The sequence below is a fragment of the Protobothrops mucrosquamatus genome, unplaced genomic scaffold, assembly GCF_001527695.2.
Source record: "Protobothrops mucrosquamatus isolate PMUCROS unplaced genomic scaffold, P.Mucros_1.0 scaffold706, whole genome shotgun sequence".
NCBI lineage: Eukaryota > Metazoa > Chordata > Lepidosauria > Squamata > Viperidae > Protobothrops > Protobothrops mucrosquamatus.
In genome coordinates, this window is record NW_015386987.1 from 402,608 (window position 1) to 419,052 (window position 16,445).

Below are 16,445 nucleotides of genomic sequence, written 5' to 3' on the forward strand. Positions count from 1 at the left end.
TATTTGGGAAGGAAGGGCTCTCTGTGTTTATCTTGCCGATAGAGAACTCTAATAAATAGCTTAAATGAACTGTCATCTCCTTTCTCCCATGCTTTAAAAAGTGCCCCTGTGTGTAATCTTAGTTTTAACTTTTAAAACACTGCAATCTATGAAATGATGACCTGGGATTTGAATTCCTTTTTCTTTTAGCCGAAGATGCCCATTCTCTGATGCTGAAGGAGAGTATCAAGCAAACGGCATGGAGGGGATATTTGGTATGTTCCCAAACATTTGCTGGAAAGTTAATATATATGCTTGTAATAAATTGTGACTTGCAGCCTAAGATTTTGTTTAAAAAAACCAAGCCACTGATTTTAAATATTTGTTATAATGTTTCTTGATAATTGTAAGTGAAAAGTTTAAATAATCTCTATATAATATTTAACATACTTGAACATCCCCCCTCTCCCCCCAAATACGGTAGAGTTCACCTCTGGGAAGAAAATAGAACTTTCTTAAATAAATCAGCATAGGTGATTTACACCTACAGAAAGTGCTCTGAAATGTTTTCCCATCTCTTTACCAACTGTGGTCATAGGTGAGGTCTATATTTTCTTCTATTGCACGTTGTACCTGCTTATACTCATGTGTATAGGTAGTCCTCAATTTACGACCACAATTGAGCTCAAAATTTCTGTTGGTAAGCAAGACGGTTGTTAAGTGAGTTTTGCCCCATTTTATGATCTTTCTTGCCACAGTTAATTCAGTAACTCATTGCAGTTAAATGAGTAACACAGTTATTAAGTGAATCTGGCTTCCTTTGGTTATCAGAAGGTAGCAAGAGACAATCACATGACCCTGAGACATTGCAACCATCATAAATACATGCCAGTTGCAAAGCGTCCTAATTTTGATCATATGACCACGTGACCAGGGGGATGCTATAACTGTCCATGTGAAAAATAGTCAGACGTCTTTTTTTCAGTGTTGTTGTAATGTTGAATGGTCACTAAACGGATGGTTGTAAGTTGAGGACTACCTGTATGTATGTCTGCTCTCCTTCTTGTTGTATGTGTTTGCATGTTGGAAATAGGGAAAGTGGTTACAGCAGACACATTGTTGAAACTGAGGTGCTATCCAATTGCCTCTTCCCATAAGGATGAACTGGGGAAATTTAAGGAATTGCCTATCTGCAGCATTGAGTTAGATCTGGTCCATTTTTGAATCCAGCCTTTCTTTTTCTAGTTGGTGGCCCAGACCTCAAATTTGGTTGCATTCTCTTCAGTCTTTGAAGAGTTATTTTGCTGATGGACAGACAGGCAGAATTCCAAGGTTCTTTACACATTCTTTCTCAGGTGTTTTGGGATTGGAAAAAAATAAAATATGGTGATTTTTCTTCTTCTTTCAGACTACACTATTTCTTCAAGGTCCAAATCACTATTACGTTCTAAACCACAAGGACTTTCCTAAAGGTGAATGAAAGTTTCTCTGTTTGGTCGATTCTCGTTTCGACGGTCTTTAGGAACACAGGTTTTATTTCGTCCATCCTACCGTCCTCGGACTCCTTACTTTAGTTGACGGTAAGTTATTTTGGAGTGTTAATATTTATTATCGATATGCCCTTTACTAAATACTATCTTTAGTTTTCCATTCTTCTCAATCCTGTCCAATTGTAAAGTAAGAATACTCATACAGTCAAAACTGAAATTTGAAAACGTGGAGATCCATAAAGCTACCTTACCTTACCACGATGTACTAATTCATTGGAAAAATGTGATATTATAATTAAGAAATTGCAGGATAACATGAACCAAGTATTGACTTATTTATTCATTAATTTTTAACATTTTACATGGCTGTGTATATTGTATAAAACAGTCCTAGCCAACTAATGTATACATACATAATAAAAATACAAGTTTAAAACTCTTAACACATCAGCAGCACCATCACAATACCCTCTCAAACATGCACACAAAAGGCTGAACTGACCTCCCTTTGTATTCAAAATTGAACCCAGGACAGTTGATGTCGACCGCTTTAGAGGCTGGTTGAATATCTGTATAGATGTTTCCAAGAATTCCATGTTTTGGGGTTTTTTAAAAATATGTTTTATTGATTTTTAACGTACACCTTAATAGTTGGTAAACAGCATGTTGGCTGGGTTGGTGTTTAAAAAACAATAACAATTAATTTTTATAATTCTATAGTCCATATAATAGCTTTACTTGATTTCCTCTTTTTCCAATAATATTCTCTTTTGCCAACCTTAAATTAATACAGTTCTTATTTAAATAAATGACAATTAAATGTAGACATTTTCCTCATGTTTCTGCAAATAATAACCCCATCAATATAAAGCTGCTTTTCATTGATCATCTTGATTGCCTTGTCATAGATCCTGTTTACAAAATTCTTATTTAGATTTCCCCCCTCACAATATTCAATGCATTCTTACTGGTTAAGATTTTCTCAAAATTAGTTACACTTAAGTATTTAAGTCTTTTTTCTTATACAAGCCATCACATTTTTACATTTCTCTTATCTTAAAGAAAAATAAGAAAAAAAGACAAAACAGAGAAAACATTTCTTTTACATAAGCCATAACAAAATTTTTATATTTCTCATGTCAAAAAACCAAACACAAAAGAAAGGGGTTCATCCCTCTTAATCTAATCTTCATTTATATTCAAAGTCTTTCTATTTATTTAACCATATTCAAACAAATGTTTAATTTTTAAATATTCCCTCTAGTAATTCCATGTTTTTAACAACCACATGTTATTTAAATTAAAGATTTAATTAAAGGCATGGTAGAATTGGGAGAAGAGATGTTAGTTGGTTCTATTGCCTTTCTTGAGACAGATATTACATTTACTTGACAGTGGACACAAGGAATTTCATAGATCAACCTCTGATCACTAGGTGTCACTGCATCCTTATCATATACATTTGAATACTCTACTTAGTTCAAGATTTTTTTAAAATAGGTACCTATAAATAAATATGCCAGATTTGTGCCTTTTGGAGCCAGGAAGAATAATGAAATATAAAACGTGAATTTTAACTGAATTTTTCTACAAGTATAAATGAATATTGGTACCGGCCAAACTGGAAAGGCATATTCCTACTCATATTGGTATCTTATGACTATCACTTGTTGGTTGTAACTTTTGATTTATGATTGTATCTTATGACTTATGATTTATCACTTTGTTGCTTGTATGTATACTGAGAGCTTATGCACCAGAGACAAATTCCTTATGTGTCCAATCACATTTGGCCAATAAAGACTATTGTATTCTATTCCTCCTGGGTTTAGTCTAAAGAGTTTATACTCACGAAATGAGGATTGTACAAGGTTCCTGAACTGTAGCAGCAAGCAAGCTTTATAGCTGCCTTTTATCTCTGCTTGTTAGCAAGTGGAAAAAGCTTTTAGTGCTTTATAAAAAATATTAAAAACTGAATATTTAATTAAATGGGGCTACATTTGGCTTCTCCAGCATTTTCCCATCTTTTCAGATGTTTTGAACTATAATACCGTCCTCAGCCTGCAAACACTATGTTTCAAAGGGATTATGATCCATAACAAAGAAAATTTAGTTAGCTCCATATAGATCAAATTATAATGTTTTTTAGAAGAAAAACTGGGAACAAACATCAAGTGCATAAAACGGGATCCTAAAAGTTTTGCCATCCCTGTAATGGATTATAGTATTCAGAAGTCTCATCTAGGAATTTGGAGAATTGTCATGTAACGTTAGGATAGTTTGCAGACTGTATCTCCTTGCATATCATCCACAAGATCCCAAAATAAAATAATTCCATGTTAAAAATTAAAATGAATTTTTATTTAAATTTAAAACATGGGATTAATTACCAAAATCTCACAAGATTTTCCCAAGAGACTGGATATTTAAAAAATAGTGCGAGCATTAGCAAATTATCTGTCAAACCTTACCAGTTTCCTACAGGATCCTTGGTCTTGAACTGGGAAACACTGCTGTATATGGAATTCTTTGATATTTAGGAAGGTAAGATGCTGGAAAACAGATACATTAATGCAACCTTCCCACATGGAATGGAACCTCTAAATATTGCATAAACAGATATGAGATGATGGACTGCAGAAAGGGCAGAGTGACATTGCTGAGCTTGTAAAGCCATACAAGGTATCTGAGGACAGTTTTGCAATCTGTAGCCTTATTTTGGGAGAGTGTCTCCACAACTCACCTTGGTCTTAACTCCAAGGACGCTAGCCTTTCATCAGATTGTCAAGAAGATAATGCTCTGGAAAGACAGAGAGTTATCCAATTTTCCTAAGGGCAGAAGTCATGAGTCACAGTTGGAGCTATCAGGTAGCAAGAGAATGCAAATCATCAAAAGCCTTAAAGAGTCATAAGTGACAGCTGCTCTTACCTTTATGACTGAATGAGATGGATAGACTAAACAAATGTGGGAAAGGAGAGGGGAAAAGTCTGTTATAATAATGCTGGCTCGGAGCTAAGTTACCTTGCATTTATGATAGCTGAATAAGCAGGCAAGACAAATATATTTTATGACACAATTGTGCTGCTTTGCCACAATTGTCTGGGTTTCTAAGTAAGTTAAAACGGTGTACAGGGAGTCCTCAACTTAGAACCATTCAGTTAGTGACAGTTTGCAGGTTACAATGGCACTGAAAAAGGGCCCTAAAATGGATCCTTGCACTTACAACCATTGCAGCGTCCCCACAGTTACATGATCAGAATTTGGGTGTTGGGCAACCACCATGTATTTAGAATAATTGCAGCATTCTGGGGTCACATGATCCCCACTTGCAACCTGCCCAGCCAGCTTCTCTTAAGCAAAGTCAATGGGGGAAGCCAGATTCACTTAACGATCACATGATTCACTTAACAAAAGTAGTGATGACAAAAAAGATTGTGAAATTGGGCACAGCTCACTTAACGGCCTTGCTTAGCCATGGAAATTCTGGCTCCAGTTGTGGTTCTAAGTCGGGGAATATCTGTATTTAATAAAGTTCTTAGTCTACTTATCTTCATCCTGATCTTTTATAATGGGTTTATACTGAGACAGACTAGATCAGTGATGGCGAACCTTTTAGAGACTGAGTGTCCAAACTGCAACCTAAAACCCACTTATGCATCGTCAAGTGCCAGGTGGGTGTGGCCCATTGGCTGGGTGTGGCCAATTGGGTGGGCGTGGCTGCGGTGGTAATGGCAGACTGGGTGGACTAAAAAGTTCAATCAATCAATTTCAACTTTGCAAGATCTTTTTTTTTCCTGCGAGAAGTTGAAATTGACTGATTGAAACTTTTTTTTTTTTTGCACATGGCTGCGGAGGCCTAAAGCAAAAAGGTTTTATAAAACCCAGCTGAAGGCCTAGGACTGGGGCGACGGCGCATGCCCACAGAGAGGGCTCTGAGTGCCGCCTCTGGCACCTGTGCCAGAGGTTCGCCACCACTGGACTAGATCAACACAATTTTAGCTGTTTTTGCCATTTTTTTTCAGAATTTCCATTTCTCCCCAAAATGTATATATCTGACATATGCTTTATTTGAGGATTAAAAACATCAATTTGCTCTTTTCATGTCACATTGCTGTCTGATGCACTTGCCCTTTATGAAAGCAGATATCTAAAATAAATACTGGCAAGTGACAAAAATAACAAACCATATCAAATGGTTTCCTAGTAATGGATTACCTTTCAGCAAGCTTGTAATAATGACTGAGATTCTGGGAAGATCAACAAGTGGGTTTGTTCTCCTTTTCTGTATCTCAGTTTGCTCTGTGCTTTAAGTCAGTATTTCTTAACCTGTATAACTTCAAGTTTTATCCTGGTTGGGGAATTCTGGGAATTGAAGTCCACACTCCATAAAGTTCCTGAGGTCAAGAAACATTGCTTTAAGCCAAGTTCAAATGCATTGGAGAATACTGTATACAGTTGTTTGGAAGTTTCATTGCAAGATCTTGTGTGGTCTCTCAATATGATATTAAGCATAAATGATGTATTGTTTGGGAAGATATGATGTAACAGGATTATAAAGTGTTTATTTTAATTAAAAAATAAATCCAGATTTATAGATCTTAATGTAATGAATATCAAAGAAACCAGTTGATGCGAGATTTAACACATTTGACTTTCTGAGGCAGAACTTGAAGAATTGGAAACAACCTCTATATTCATACTTTTTTTCCCCTTTCTCCTCTCCCCGTGTGTTGCCTTTCTGTATAAATTCATTACTTTGTCAAATAATAGTTTGTCTTTTTTAATATAACAACTGGGCTTATTAGTGCTTTCAAAACCAGGGTTGTATATTGGTGCCAAATCTATGTATTGTAACAGCTATAATAGAAAGCCATTTGAATTATGAAAAAGGAAAAAAAATAACTAATTTCATTCCAGGGTCTGAAAATATTGCTTTTCTATACAGTTGCAGCTTTATTCCGAAGCCAGCGTAGCTCTCTTACAACTGATTGATCCCAAGGTTTTCCAAGAGCTGAACAAACAAGCAAAGAAGAATATGACTATAGAAGGAAAAGAACTGACACTTAATCCAGCTTATTTATTGTGGGATCTCAGTGCCATCAGCCAGGTAGGCAAAATTCTTTAAGGTAGGAAAAATATGACAACTACATTTTATAGTATGAGAAAAAAATAAAAATGGTGAATTGAAAAATGTGTATCTGTAGTCTCGATGTTTTGGATCACAGACATCATTTTCAGCCAGATGGCTAGTGAGAATGGGAGCTATAGTCCAAATATATGTATATTGAAGAAGTCACTTGCTCTTCCAATAGTCTAAACAGGATGAAGATATTTCACCCAGCCGCTTTGAGGATAATGAAGAGTTGCGGTACTCAATGCGATCAATAGAGAGGCATGCCCCATGGGTACGACATATCTTCATAGTCACAAATGGGCAGATTCCTTCCTGGCTCAATTTGGACAACCCTCGGGTTACTATAGTAACACATCAGGTAAATGTTTTTGGAAACCTCTATTTCCTTCTTGCATAAAGTAAAAAAAAAAGATGTTTGTGACATTGATAGGTTAGGTGAAGGAGATAAGGGTAGCATTCACAGCTCATGAAAAAATACGTTAGTACAATCTTCTTTAATCTCGTGTCTTCCAAAGGGGTGACTTCAATCCTCACAAATCAGAAAACACCAAGTTGGAGAACCTTGATTTATTGCAACCTGAATGAGTGACATGTATCTTAGTAAACCATTCTTCCCTTCTTTTTTTTTCCCCATGTGGCGCTCAGCAACTTTTGTTTCTATGTTGCTGGCTGACCTGAAATGGTGGTTGAAGTTCACTATGATTAGTTGAAAACAAAGCAGAACATATAACATAGAATCCATAGGAAAGGACCTCAGAGGTGTTCTAGTCCAACTCCCTGTTCAAGGCAGGAGACCTTGTATCATCCTGGTCAAATGGTTGTCCAGTCTATTCCCAAAAACCTCTAGTGATGCTCGTGGGAGTTGAGACCCTCCGTTCGACAAGGAAATTAATTAACAATTAGACAGTCCTTTAAAGAGGAAGATCTAACCTAGAGAGAAGGTGGGTAATGAAGAGTACGACGGGAGATCATGAAACCTCTTATTTAGTTAGAGGAGACACTGTCGGAGGAGTTCATGACCTTCTGTCAATAGTACAGGATCGAAGTCATTTATGCAATAAGCTTGTTTTAAATTATCAGAAGATAAAATTGTTGTTGAACCTACTGTAGGTGTGGAGGCATGAACTAATGATTTGGTTCACACGTAACTCTAATCCACCATATAGGTTTTTGCTTTTGTTTTTTTGTGAAAGGTGACTCTTCCCTTCAAATATTATGGTTTGCTATAAAACAATCTCAGTGTGATGTGTCTAGGATAATGGAAAGTCCTCCAAATCATAATTTCATTTCCTGGGCTAAATGTATCTTGAAAGAAATGACACGACCTCTTCCATTTTGACCTTCATTTGAGAATATAGTCGAAAATGCACTTGTTATAAGAACGATGATATTACCATACTCTTATTTTAAAAAATCAACTATTCTTGTATGAGAAATGTTCAAGTACATTCATGCTTTCCTGCTATCACATAACATGTAGGAAAGCAATTAAAGAGCTTCTGCAAACATTTGGCAATATGTTTTGAAACATGTTTTAATATTTTTTACAAGTAAGGTGTTTTTATTTTTGCTTTACTAATCAAGGACCTATTCCAGAATTTGAGTCATCTGCCTACCTTTAGTTCTCCTGCCATTGAAAGCCATGTTCACCGCATCAGAGGTCTGTCCCAGAAGTTCATTTATTTAAACGACGATGTGATGTTTGGGAAGGATGTTTGGCCTGATGATTTCTATAGCCACTCCAAAGGTCAAAAGGTAATTTCATCACAAAACAATTTGATGCATAGGATTTGATAGCTCAAATAGTCTTTCTTCTAGCCCAGCTTGTCCCTAATAATTGTGGCTATTTTATTAGCTATAGAAAGATGAGTTCCTACCCCTTTCCCCAATACTTAGATGTGACGTGAGAGTGGTGCTGGTGGTGCCTTACTTTCAGTGAAAAGCAGAAGCTGTTGGAAACAATGTGATGGGCCAATGGCAGGCTAGGGAATGTGGATCCCTATGAAGATGAGTGCATGATTGAATGAGGTTTCTTGACTGCTGAATGTGACCCAATTTGTAACATCTAAGCAGAGATCTCCTGTTTTTTTTTCCTTGGTTGCCTGGGCTCCATAGTTAATCTCCCTCCAGTTCTCTTCCCCCCCCCTTCCACTCTATTTATTCTTTTCCTGTATCTGATTTCTATTCTGTTGCATTCCTTTTTGCTGGTTTTTCTGGAAGGAGTAAAGAAACTGTGGGTGTCTGCACTTTTATGTACAAGAACGTTTTGTGAATGAAAGAGTATGGTGGTTACAGACAGAGGATCAATTATTTTTATGATTTATTGATTATATGCCATCACGTCAGTGTCATCTCTTACAAAACATATAGATAGAGTTCCTCCAGGATGATTCTAGCAGAGAGAGATACATACATATAAATATGCATACAAGAGTGTTATGTACATATATTTATTGGGGAGGGAAAAATACAGAAAGTCTGCAGGTTATAATGGCAATAGGGATTGGAATTTCAATCGTTAAGCAATAAGGTCATAAAGTATCATTTACATGACTGCATTGCTCAGCGGCAGCAATTCTGGTAGTCCCAGTTTCCACTCTCGGTCATAACTCCAGGACTGTGCAAGTCATTAAGTAGGAAGAGGTTGGAGTCTCAGGCAAGCAGTGCAGAGGGTGCAATGGGTGTTGCGGTGGGGGGGGAGTGCTATGGGCTGGTGCTACAAAGTGCGGAGAGTGCAAGGGTGTCGTGGGGAGGTGCCACAGGCAGGTGCTAGGGAGCATAGGCAGGTGCAGTGGTGACGCAGTGGTTAGAATGCAGTATTGCAGGCTAATTCTGCTGACTACCAGCAGCTCGATCCTGACAGGCTCAAGGTTGACTCAGCCTTCCTTCCTTCCGAGGTTGGTAAAATGAGGAGCCAGATTGTTGGGGCAGTATGCTGACTCTGTAAAGAGGGCTGTAAAGCATTGGATTTTGAGTTTTTTTCTTTTTCTTTTTTGCTGTCACCTGAAGGAACACCAAGAACATGTTTGTCCACATATAAATCAAGGTTAGCATTATATTTTTGGCAGATGCATATCAGTCTCTGCTCCACAGAGGTGAGTTTAAACCGCTTTTTGAAAAGCTGTGAATATGAAAACATCCTGTCTTTCTGACCATTATCAGGTTTATTTGACTTGGCCTGTGCCCAACTGTGCTGAAGGATGTCCGGGTTCATGGATTAAAGATGGTTATTGTGATAAAGCCTGTAACAACTCTGCTTGTGACTGGGATGGAGGCGATTGTATTGGTAAGGAGAAACACGTCATAATGCCTGGCCTTTTATATTTCAGGAACCAATTATTAGTTGGATGACATGTTTATGTTTTAGGAAGCCACAGATGTACATTCATAAGGCTGTCTTGAGCCATTCAAAGGGCTGTTTACAATGACAGGACATTTTAGTCCCACGTTTAGTGGTAAGCATGATCATGCAGCTGCATCTATACAGGAAACGTATCACTTCCCCTGCAACATTTTTCTGATACGGAAATATTTGTACAGAGAAAATAAGAGACCTGGGTGTGTAGTGTTGATTTTATTACAAGCACCGAGCAGTTGGTACTTTCCTTTAACAGAATAACAGAGTTGGAAGGGACCTTGGAGGTCTTCTAGTCCAACCCCCGGCTCAGGCAGGAAACCGTATACCATTTCAGGTGAATTGTTCTCTAGTCTCTTCTTAAAAACTTCCAGTGTTGGAGCATTCACTGCTTCTGGAGGCAGGTTGTTCCACTGGTTAATTGTTCTAACTGTCAGGAAGTTTCTCTTTAGTTCTAGGTTGCTTCTCTCCTTGATTAGTTTCCATCCGTTGCTTCTTGTCCTGCCTTCAGGCGCTTTGGAGAATAATTTGACTCCCTCTTCTTTGTGGCAACCCCTAAAATAGTGGAACACTGCTATCAAGTCACCCCATTATTTAACTTTCCCACCATTTGGAGGGAAAAGGTTGTGCTTCTTTGATATGCAGTAGAGATAAAACCTAAAATTACAGGTAGTCCTCAACAGTTCATTTACCATTACAACAGCACTGAAAAAAGTGACTTATGACCATTTTCACACTTATGACCATTGCAGCGTCCCATGGGTACGTGATCAAAATTCAGGCACTTGACAATTAACTCCTATTTATGACAGCTGTTGTGTCCCAGCATCATGTGATCACATTTTGTGACCTTCTGACAAGCAAAGTCAATGGGGAAGCCAGATTCACTTAACAACCATGTTACTGACTTAACACATGCAGTGATTCACTTAACAGCTGTGGCAAGAAAAGTTGTAAAATGGGGCAAAACTCACTAGACAAATGTCTCACTTAGCAACAGAAATCTTGGGCTCAATTGCGGTTGTAAGTTGAGGACTACCTATATTTTCATATCCCAGTGTTAATATCTAAACTAGTGGTTTACCATAATTTGTTGGCAGTTCCTTCATGGGGGTGACACTCTCAGTATGATAGCATTTCATCAGTGAAAAGGCCAAAATATCCAAAGTGGCTGCGATGAATTAGCAGAATAGAAAAGTGTCTCTTTATTTCCAATTATTTCTATCTTCCTCTTGCCCCATGCTAGATGTATTAAACAGTAGAACAATCCTGTTTGTGTTACTCCTGATCTTTATTTCTAAAAGAAACTATCCAGGCAGGAAAAACATTGTTTTTGGTATATTTGATACTTGGAATATTGAAAACTTTAGGAAAGTTTAGTTTTCTGTGCACAAGTATTCCTACACTAACAACCAGTTGCGTAATGACCTTTCAAACTTATGAAGGACCTCACCAGAGCTACTCACAACCTGTTTTTGAGTTGCAAGGCCACACACCCCTTCCCCCCACTACCATGTGATTGCATTTTGAGCATTTGGCAACCAGTTCATCTTTAGCGGTGAATGCGCCAACACTGGAAGTTTTTAAGAAGAAACTGGACAGCCATTTGTCCGAAATGGTATAGCAGGAGGTTGGACTAGATGACCTCCAAGGTCCCTTCCATCTTTATCATTATTATTATTAATTGTGACTTTTTTTGCTGGTTTCTGGCATTTACCTCTGATATCTGGCAAAACAACAACAACAACAAACACCCTATTTGGGGAGGGGGAAGGATTCATACAATGACCACTGTGCTTACTTAACACTTGGGGCATTAGCTTGACTTTGAATCCAGTCACGTGATGTCTCCACTTACAACCAGAATGAGTTACAACCGTAATTTTGGGCTCAATTGTGGTCATAAATCAAGGACTACCTGTAAAACTTTTTACTCTTAAATATATAAAAGCATTTAAATTAATAATTTAAGAATTAAGCTACAATTAGATTTTTTTAACCACCTCTTTTTTCTTTTATTTAAAGATTTTTCACAGTGGCAATATGTGGCACTGCCATCTTTTTTTTTTCTTTTTTAGGTAACAGTGTGGGTAGCCGTTATGGTGCTGGTGGCGGAGGTGTTGGAGGTATAGGAAATGTCGCATCCTGGCAGTTTGGTGCAGGAATAAGTGGAGTTTCTTACTGTAACCAAGGCTGTGCAAATTCATGGCTGGCTGACAAATTCTGTGATCAGGCATGCAACGTTCCCTCCTGCGAATTTGATGCTGGTGACTGTGGACAAGGTATGTCAATACGTATTTAGCAACAATGCCTTGTGTGCGAAGGAAGGTAGCAAAGTGAACCAAATGCTTATTAGACACATTTAGGTTTGGAGAAATTTTATTCCTTTTTTTAAGCTTATCTTCATTTGGTTTTGGTTTTGGATATATAGAAGTGGAGTAAAATAGACCTGTAGCATAATATGATAAGCAAACTGAATAGTTAAATAGGGACCCACCCTTTCTGTTATCCTTCAGTTGTATGCAAAATAATGTATCCTTTCCCTACTTTCACTATTTTTTTAGTATGTTAGTGTTTTAACATGAATTCTTCGTGGAACATGGTCATGTTTCTTAATGTGTTGAAATTTTACAGTCTACTTGAAACACTAGAACTGGCTAGGGCAGTGGTTCTCAAGCTTTTCTTCACTGTGGACCCCCTTTAAAACCTTTTGTAGCCATGAACCTTCAAGATTTAACTCAAGATTTAAATCATAAAATTTCTTCAAGCCTTTGCGGACCTCCTTTGATGACATCACAGCTCCTCAGGTGTCTGTGGACCACAGGTTGAGAACCACTGAGCTAGGGTATTCATAACTCATTTCCTGTATATATCATGTGAAAATATAATTGTCCACTTTGATTAAACATCAAAACCNGAGCACCCTCAACTCTGGGAGGCAAGCTGTTCCTTTAATTAATTGTTAATCTGTCAGGAAATTTCTCCTTCTAGATTGGATCTCTCTTCCACCCATTACTTCTCATGCTGCCCTCTAGTACTTTGGAGAATAAATCAATCTCCTCTGTGACAGCCTCCTCAAGTACTGGAAGACAGTTATCATGTCCTAGCTTCAGTAACATGCAATAAGCTTGTTTTAAATTATCAGAAGATAAAATTGTTGTTGAACCTACTGTAGGTGTGGAGGCATGAACTAATGATTTGGTTCACACGTAACTCTAATCCGCCATATAGGTTTTTGCTTTTGTTTTTTTGTGAAAGGTGACTCTTCCCTTCAAATATTATAGTTTGCTATAAAACAATCTCAGTGTGATGTGTCTAGGATAATGGAAAGTCCTCCAAATCATAATTTCATTTCCCGGGTTAAATGTATCTTGAAAGAAATGACACGACCTCTTTCACTTTGACCTTCATTTGAGAACATAGGCGAAAATGCACTTGTTATAAGAATGATGATATTACCATACTTTTATTTTAAAAAATCAACTATTTTTGTATGAGAAATGTTCACATACATTCATGTTTTCCTGCTGTTATCACATAGCATGTAGGAAAGTAATTAAAGAGCTTCTCCAAACATTTGGCAATATGTTTTGAAACATGTTTTAATATTGTTTACAAGTAAGGTGTTTTTATTTTTGCTTTACTAATCAAGGACCTATTCCAGAATTTGAGTCATCTGCCTACCTTTAGTTCTCCTGCCATTGAAAGCCATGTTCACCGCATCAGAGGTCTATCCCAGAAGTTCATTTATTTAAACGACGATGTGATGTTTGGGAAGGATGTTTGGCCTGATGATTTCTATAGCCACTCCAAAGGTCAAAAGGTAATTTCATCACAAAACAATTTGATGCATAGGATTTGATAGCTCAAATAGTCTTTCTTCTAGCCCAGCTTGTCCCTAATAATTGTGGCTATTTTATTAGCTATAGAAAGATGAGTTCCTACCCCTTTCCCCAATACTTAGATGTGATTTGAGAGTGGTGCTGGTTACTTTCAGTGAAAAGCAGAAGCTGTTGGAAACAATGTGATGGGCCAATGGCAGGCTAGGGAATGTGGATCCCTATGAAGATGAGTGAAGGTTTCTTGACTGCTGAATGTGACCCAATTTGTAACATCTAAGCAGAGATCTCCTGTTTTCTTTCCTTTCCTTGGTTGCCTGGGCTCCATAGTTAATCTCCCTCCAGTTCTCTTCCCCCCCCCCCTTCCACTCTATTTATTCTTTTCCTGTATCTGATTTCTATTCTGTTGCATTCCTTTTTGCTGTTTTTTCTGGAAGGAGTAAAGAAACTGTGGGTGTCTGCACTTTTATGTACAAGAACGTTTTGTGAATGAAAGAGAATGGTGGTTACAGACAGAGGATCAATTATTTTTATGATTTATTGATTATATGCCATCAAGTCAGTGTCATCTCTTAGAAAACATATAGATAGAGTTCCTCCAGGATGATTCTAGCAGAGAGAGATACATACATATAAATATGCATACAAGAGTGTTATGTACATATATTTATTGGGGAGGGAAAAATACAGAAAGTCTGCAGGTTATAATGGCAATAGGGATTGGAATTTCAATCGTTAAGCAATAAGGTCATAAAGTATCATTTACATGACTGCATTGCTTAGCGGCAGCAATTCTGGTAGTCCCAGTTTCCACTCTCGGTCATAACTCCAGGACTGTGCAAGTCATTAAGTAGGAAGAGGTTGGAGTCTCAGGCAAGCAGTGCAGAGGGTGCAATGGGTGCTGCGGGGTGGGGAGTGCTATGGGCTGGTGCTACAAAGTGCGGAGAGTGCAAGGGTGTCGTGGGGAGGTGCCACAGGCAGGTGCTAGGGAGCATAGGCAGGTGCAGTGGTGGCGCAGTGGTTAGAATGCAGTATTGCAGGCTAATTCTGCTGACTACCAGCAGTTCGATCCTGACAGGCTCAAGGTTGACTCAGCCTTCCTTCCTTCCGAAGTCGGTAAAATGAGGAGCCAGATTGTTGGGGCAGTATGCTGACTCTGTAAAGAGGGCTGTAAAGCATTGGATTTTGAGTTTTTTTCTTTTTCTTTTTTGCTGTCACCTGAAGGAACAACAAGAACATGTTTGTCCACATATAAATCAAGGTTAGCATTATATTTTTGGCAGATGCATATCAGTCTCTGCTCCACAGAGGTGAGTTTAAACCGCTTTTTGAAAAGCTGTGAATATGAAAACATCCTGTCTTTCTGACCATTATCAGGTTTATTTGACTTGGCCTGTGCCCAACTGTGCTGAAGGATGTCCGGGTTCATGGATTAAAGATGGTTATTGTGATAAAGCCTGTAACAACTCTGCTTGTGACTGGGATGGAGGCGATTGTATTGGTAAGGAGAAACACGTCATAATGCCTGGCCTTTTATATTTCAGGAACCAATTATTAGATGGATGACATGTTTATGTTTTAGGAAGCCACAGATGTACATTCATAAGGCTGTCTTGAGCCATTCAAAGGGCTGTTTACAATGACAGGACATTTTAGTCCCACGTTCAGTGGTAAGCATGATCATGCAGCTGCATCTATACAGGAAACGTATCACTTCCTCTGCAACATTTTTCTGATATGGAAATATTTGTACAGAGAAAATAAGAGACCTGGGTGTGTAGTGTTGATTTTACTACAAGCACCGAGCAGTTGCTACTTTCCTTTAACAGAATAACAGAGTTGGAAGGGACCTTGGAGGTCTTCTAGTCCAGGGGTCGGCAACCTGCGACAGTGAAAGAGCCACTTGGACCCGTTTCCCTCGCAAAATAAAAAAATGGGAGCCGCAAAATGTGCGCGCGCATGCGTGCATGCGCGCATGCGCACAGAACACGGCTTGATTAAAGAGTGGAGCTTAAGGCGAGACATGCGCCGGCCCTGCCCCCCATCCAGCTCTGGTATGGACTACTCTGCAGTCCTGGCTTCTCCTCCCTTCGGAAAAGACTGCTCTCCCACCCCCACCCCCCGCCCCACTCTCTCCCTCTCTGGGACTTTCTTCTTTCTGCCTTTTGGCGCGAAGGTTCCCAGGGAGCGGAGGAGGAGGCGACGGGGAGAAAGAGCTGCTGCGGTGAATCTTCCGAGACGGCAGCAGACGGCCGCTTGGGCTCACCTATCTCAGCCTGCTGTGGGAGGCTGGAGTTGAGGCTTCTGGCTCGCTCTGGGAGGGGTGCTTGGAAAAGAGAGGATGGGAAGCGGAAAGTGGGAAAAAGGACGTCTTCCAGCTCTCTGGGGTTCTTTCGCTGGGAGGGCGAGGAAGCAGCAGTTCTGCTCCGTGGGAGGTGGGAGCAGACGGCCTCTCCTTCAAACTTTGCCAAATGACTCCAGGAGCGAAGTGAGCTCCGAGTCCCCGGAATGTCAACTTTGCGAAAGAGGGAGGCGGTGGTGGGATAAAATGGGGGGGGCAGGTTGAGGAAACCCAGCAGACGCCTACATCAGAGGGCCAGCAAGAAAGGCAAGATAAGGGAGAGGAAGAAAGCTTTCGGGGCTTGTG

At 39.0% G+C, this 16,445-nt stretch overlaps 1 protein-coding gene across 1 annotated transcript in view; it reads left to right on the forward strand.

Moving 5' to 3' along the window:
- The window catches only part of GNPTAB (N-acetylglucosamine-1-phosphate transferase subunits alpha and beta), a 46,639-nt gene that overhangs the window by 10,862 nt on the left and 19,332 nt on the right, over nucleotides 1-16,445 (forward strand). Inside the window, exons 5-11 of the mRNA XM_015818238.2 lie at nucleotides 190-254; nucleotides 3,619-3,680; nucleotides 6,416-6,577; nucleotides 6,783-6,962; nucleotides 8,189-8,359; nucleotides 9,767-9,890; nucleotides 12,038-12,241. Of these exons, the coding sequence (XP_015673724.1) occupies nucleotides 190-254; nucleotides 3,619-3,680; nucleotides 6,416-6,577; nucleotides 6,783-6,962; nucleotides 8,189-8,359; nucleotides 9,767-9,890; nucleotides 12,038-12,241 (968 nt within the window). The remainder of the gene's footprint in view (nucleotides 1-189; nucleotides 255-3,618; nucleotides 3,681-6,415; nucleotides 6,578-6,782; nucleotides 6,963-8,188; nucleotides 8,360-9,766; nucleotides 9,891-12,037; nucleotides 12,242-16,445) is intronic.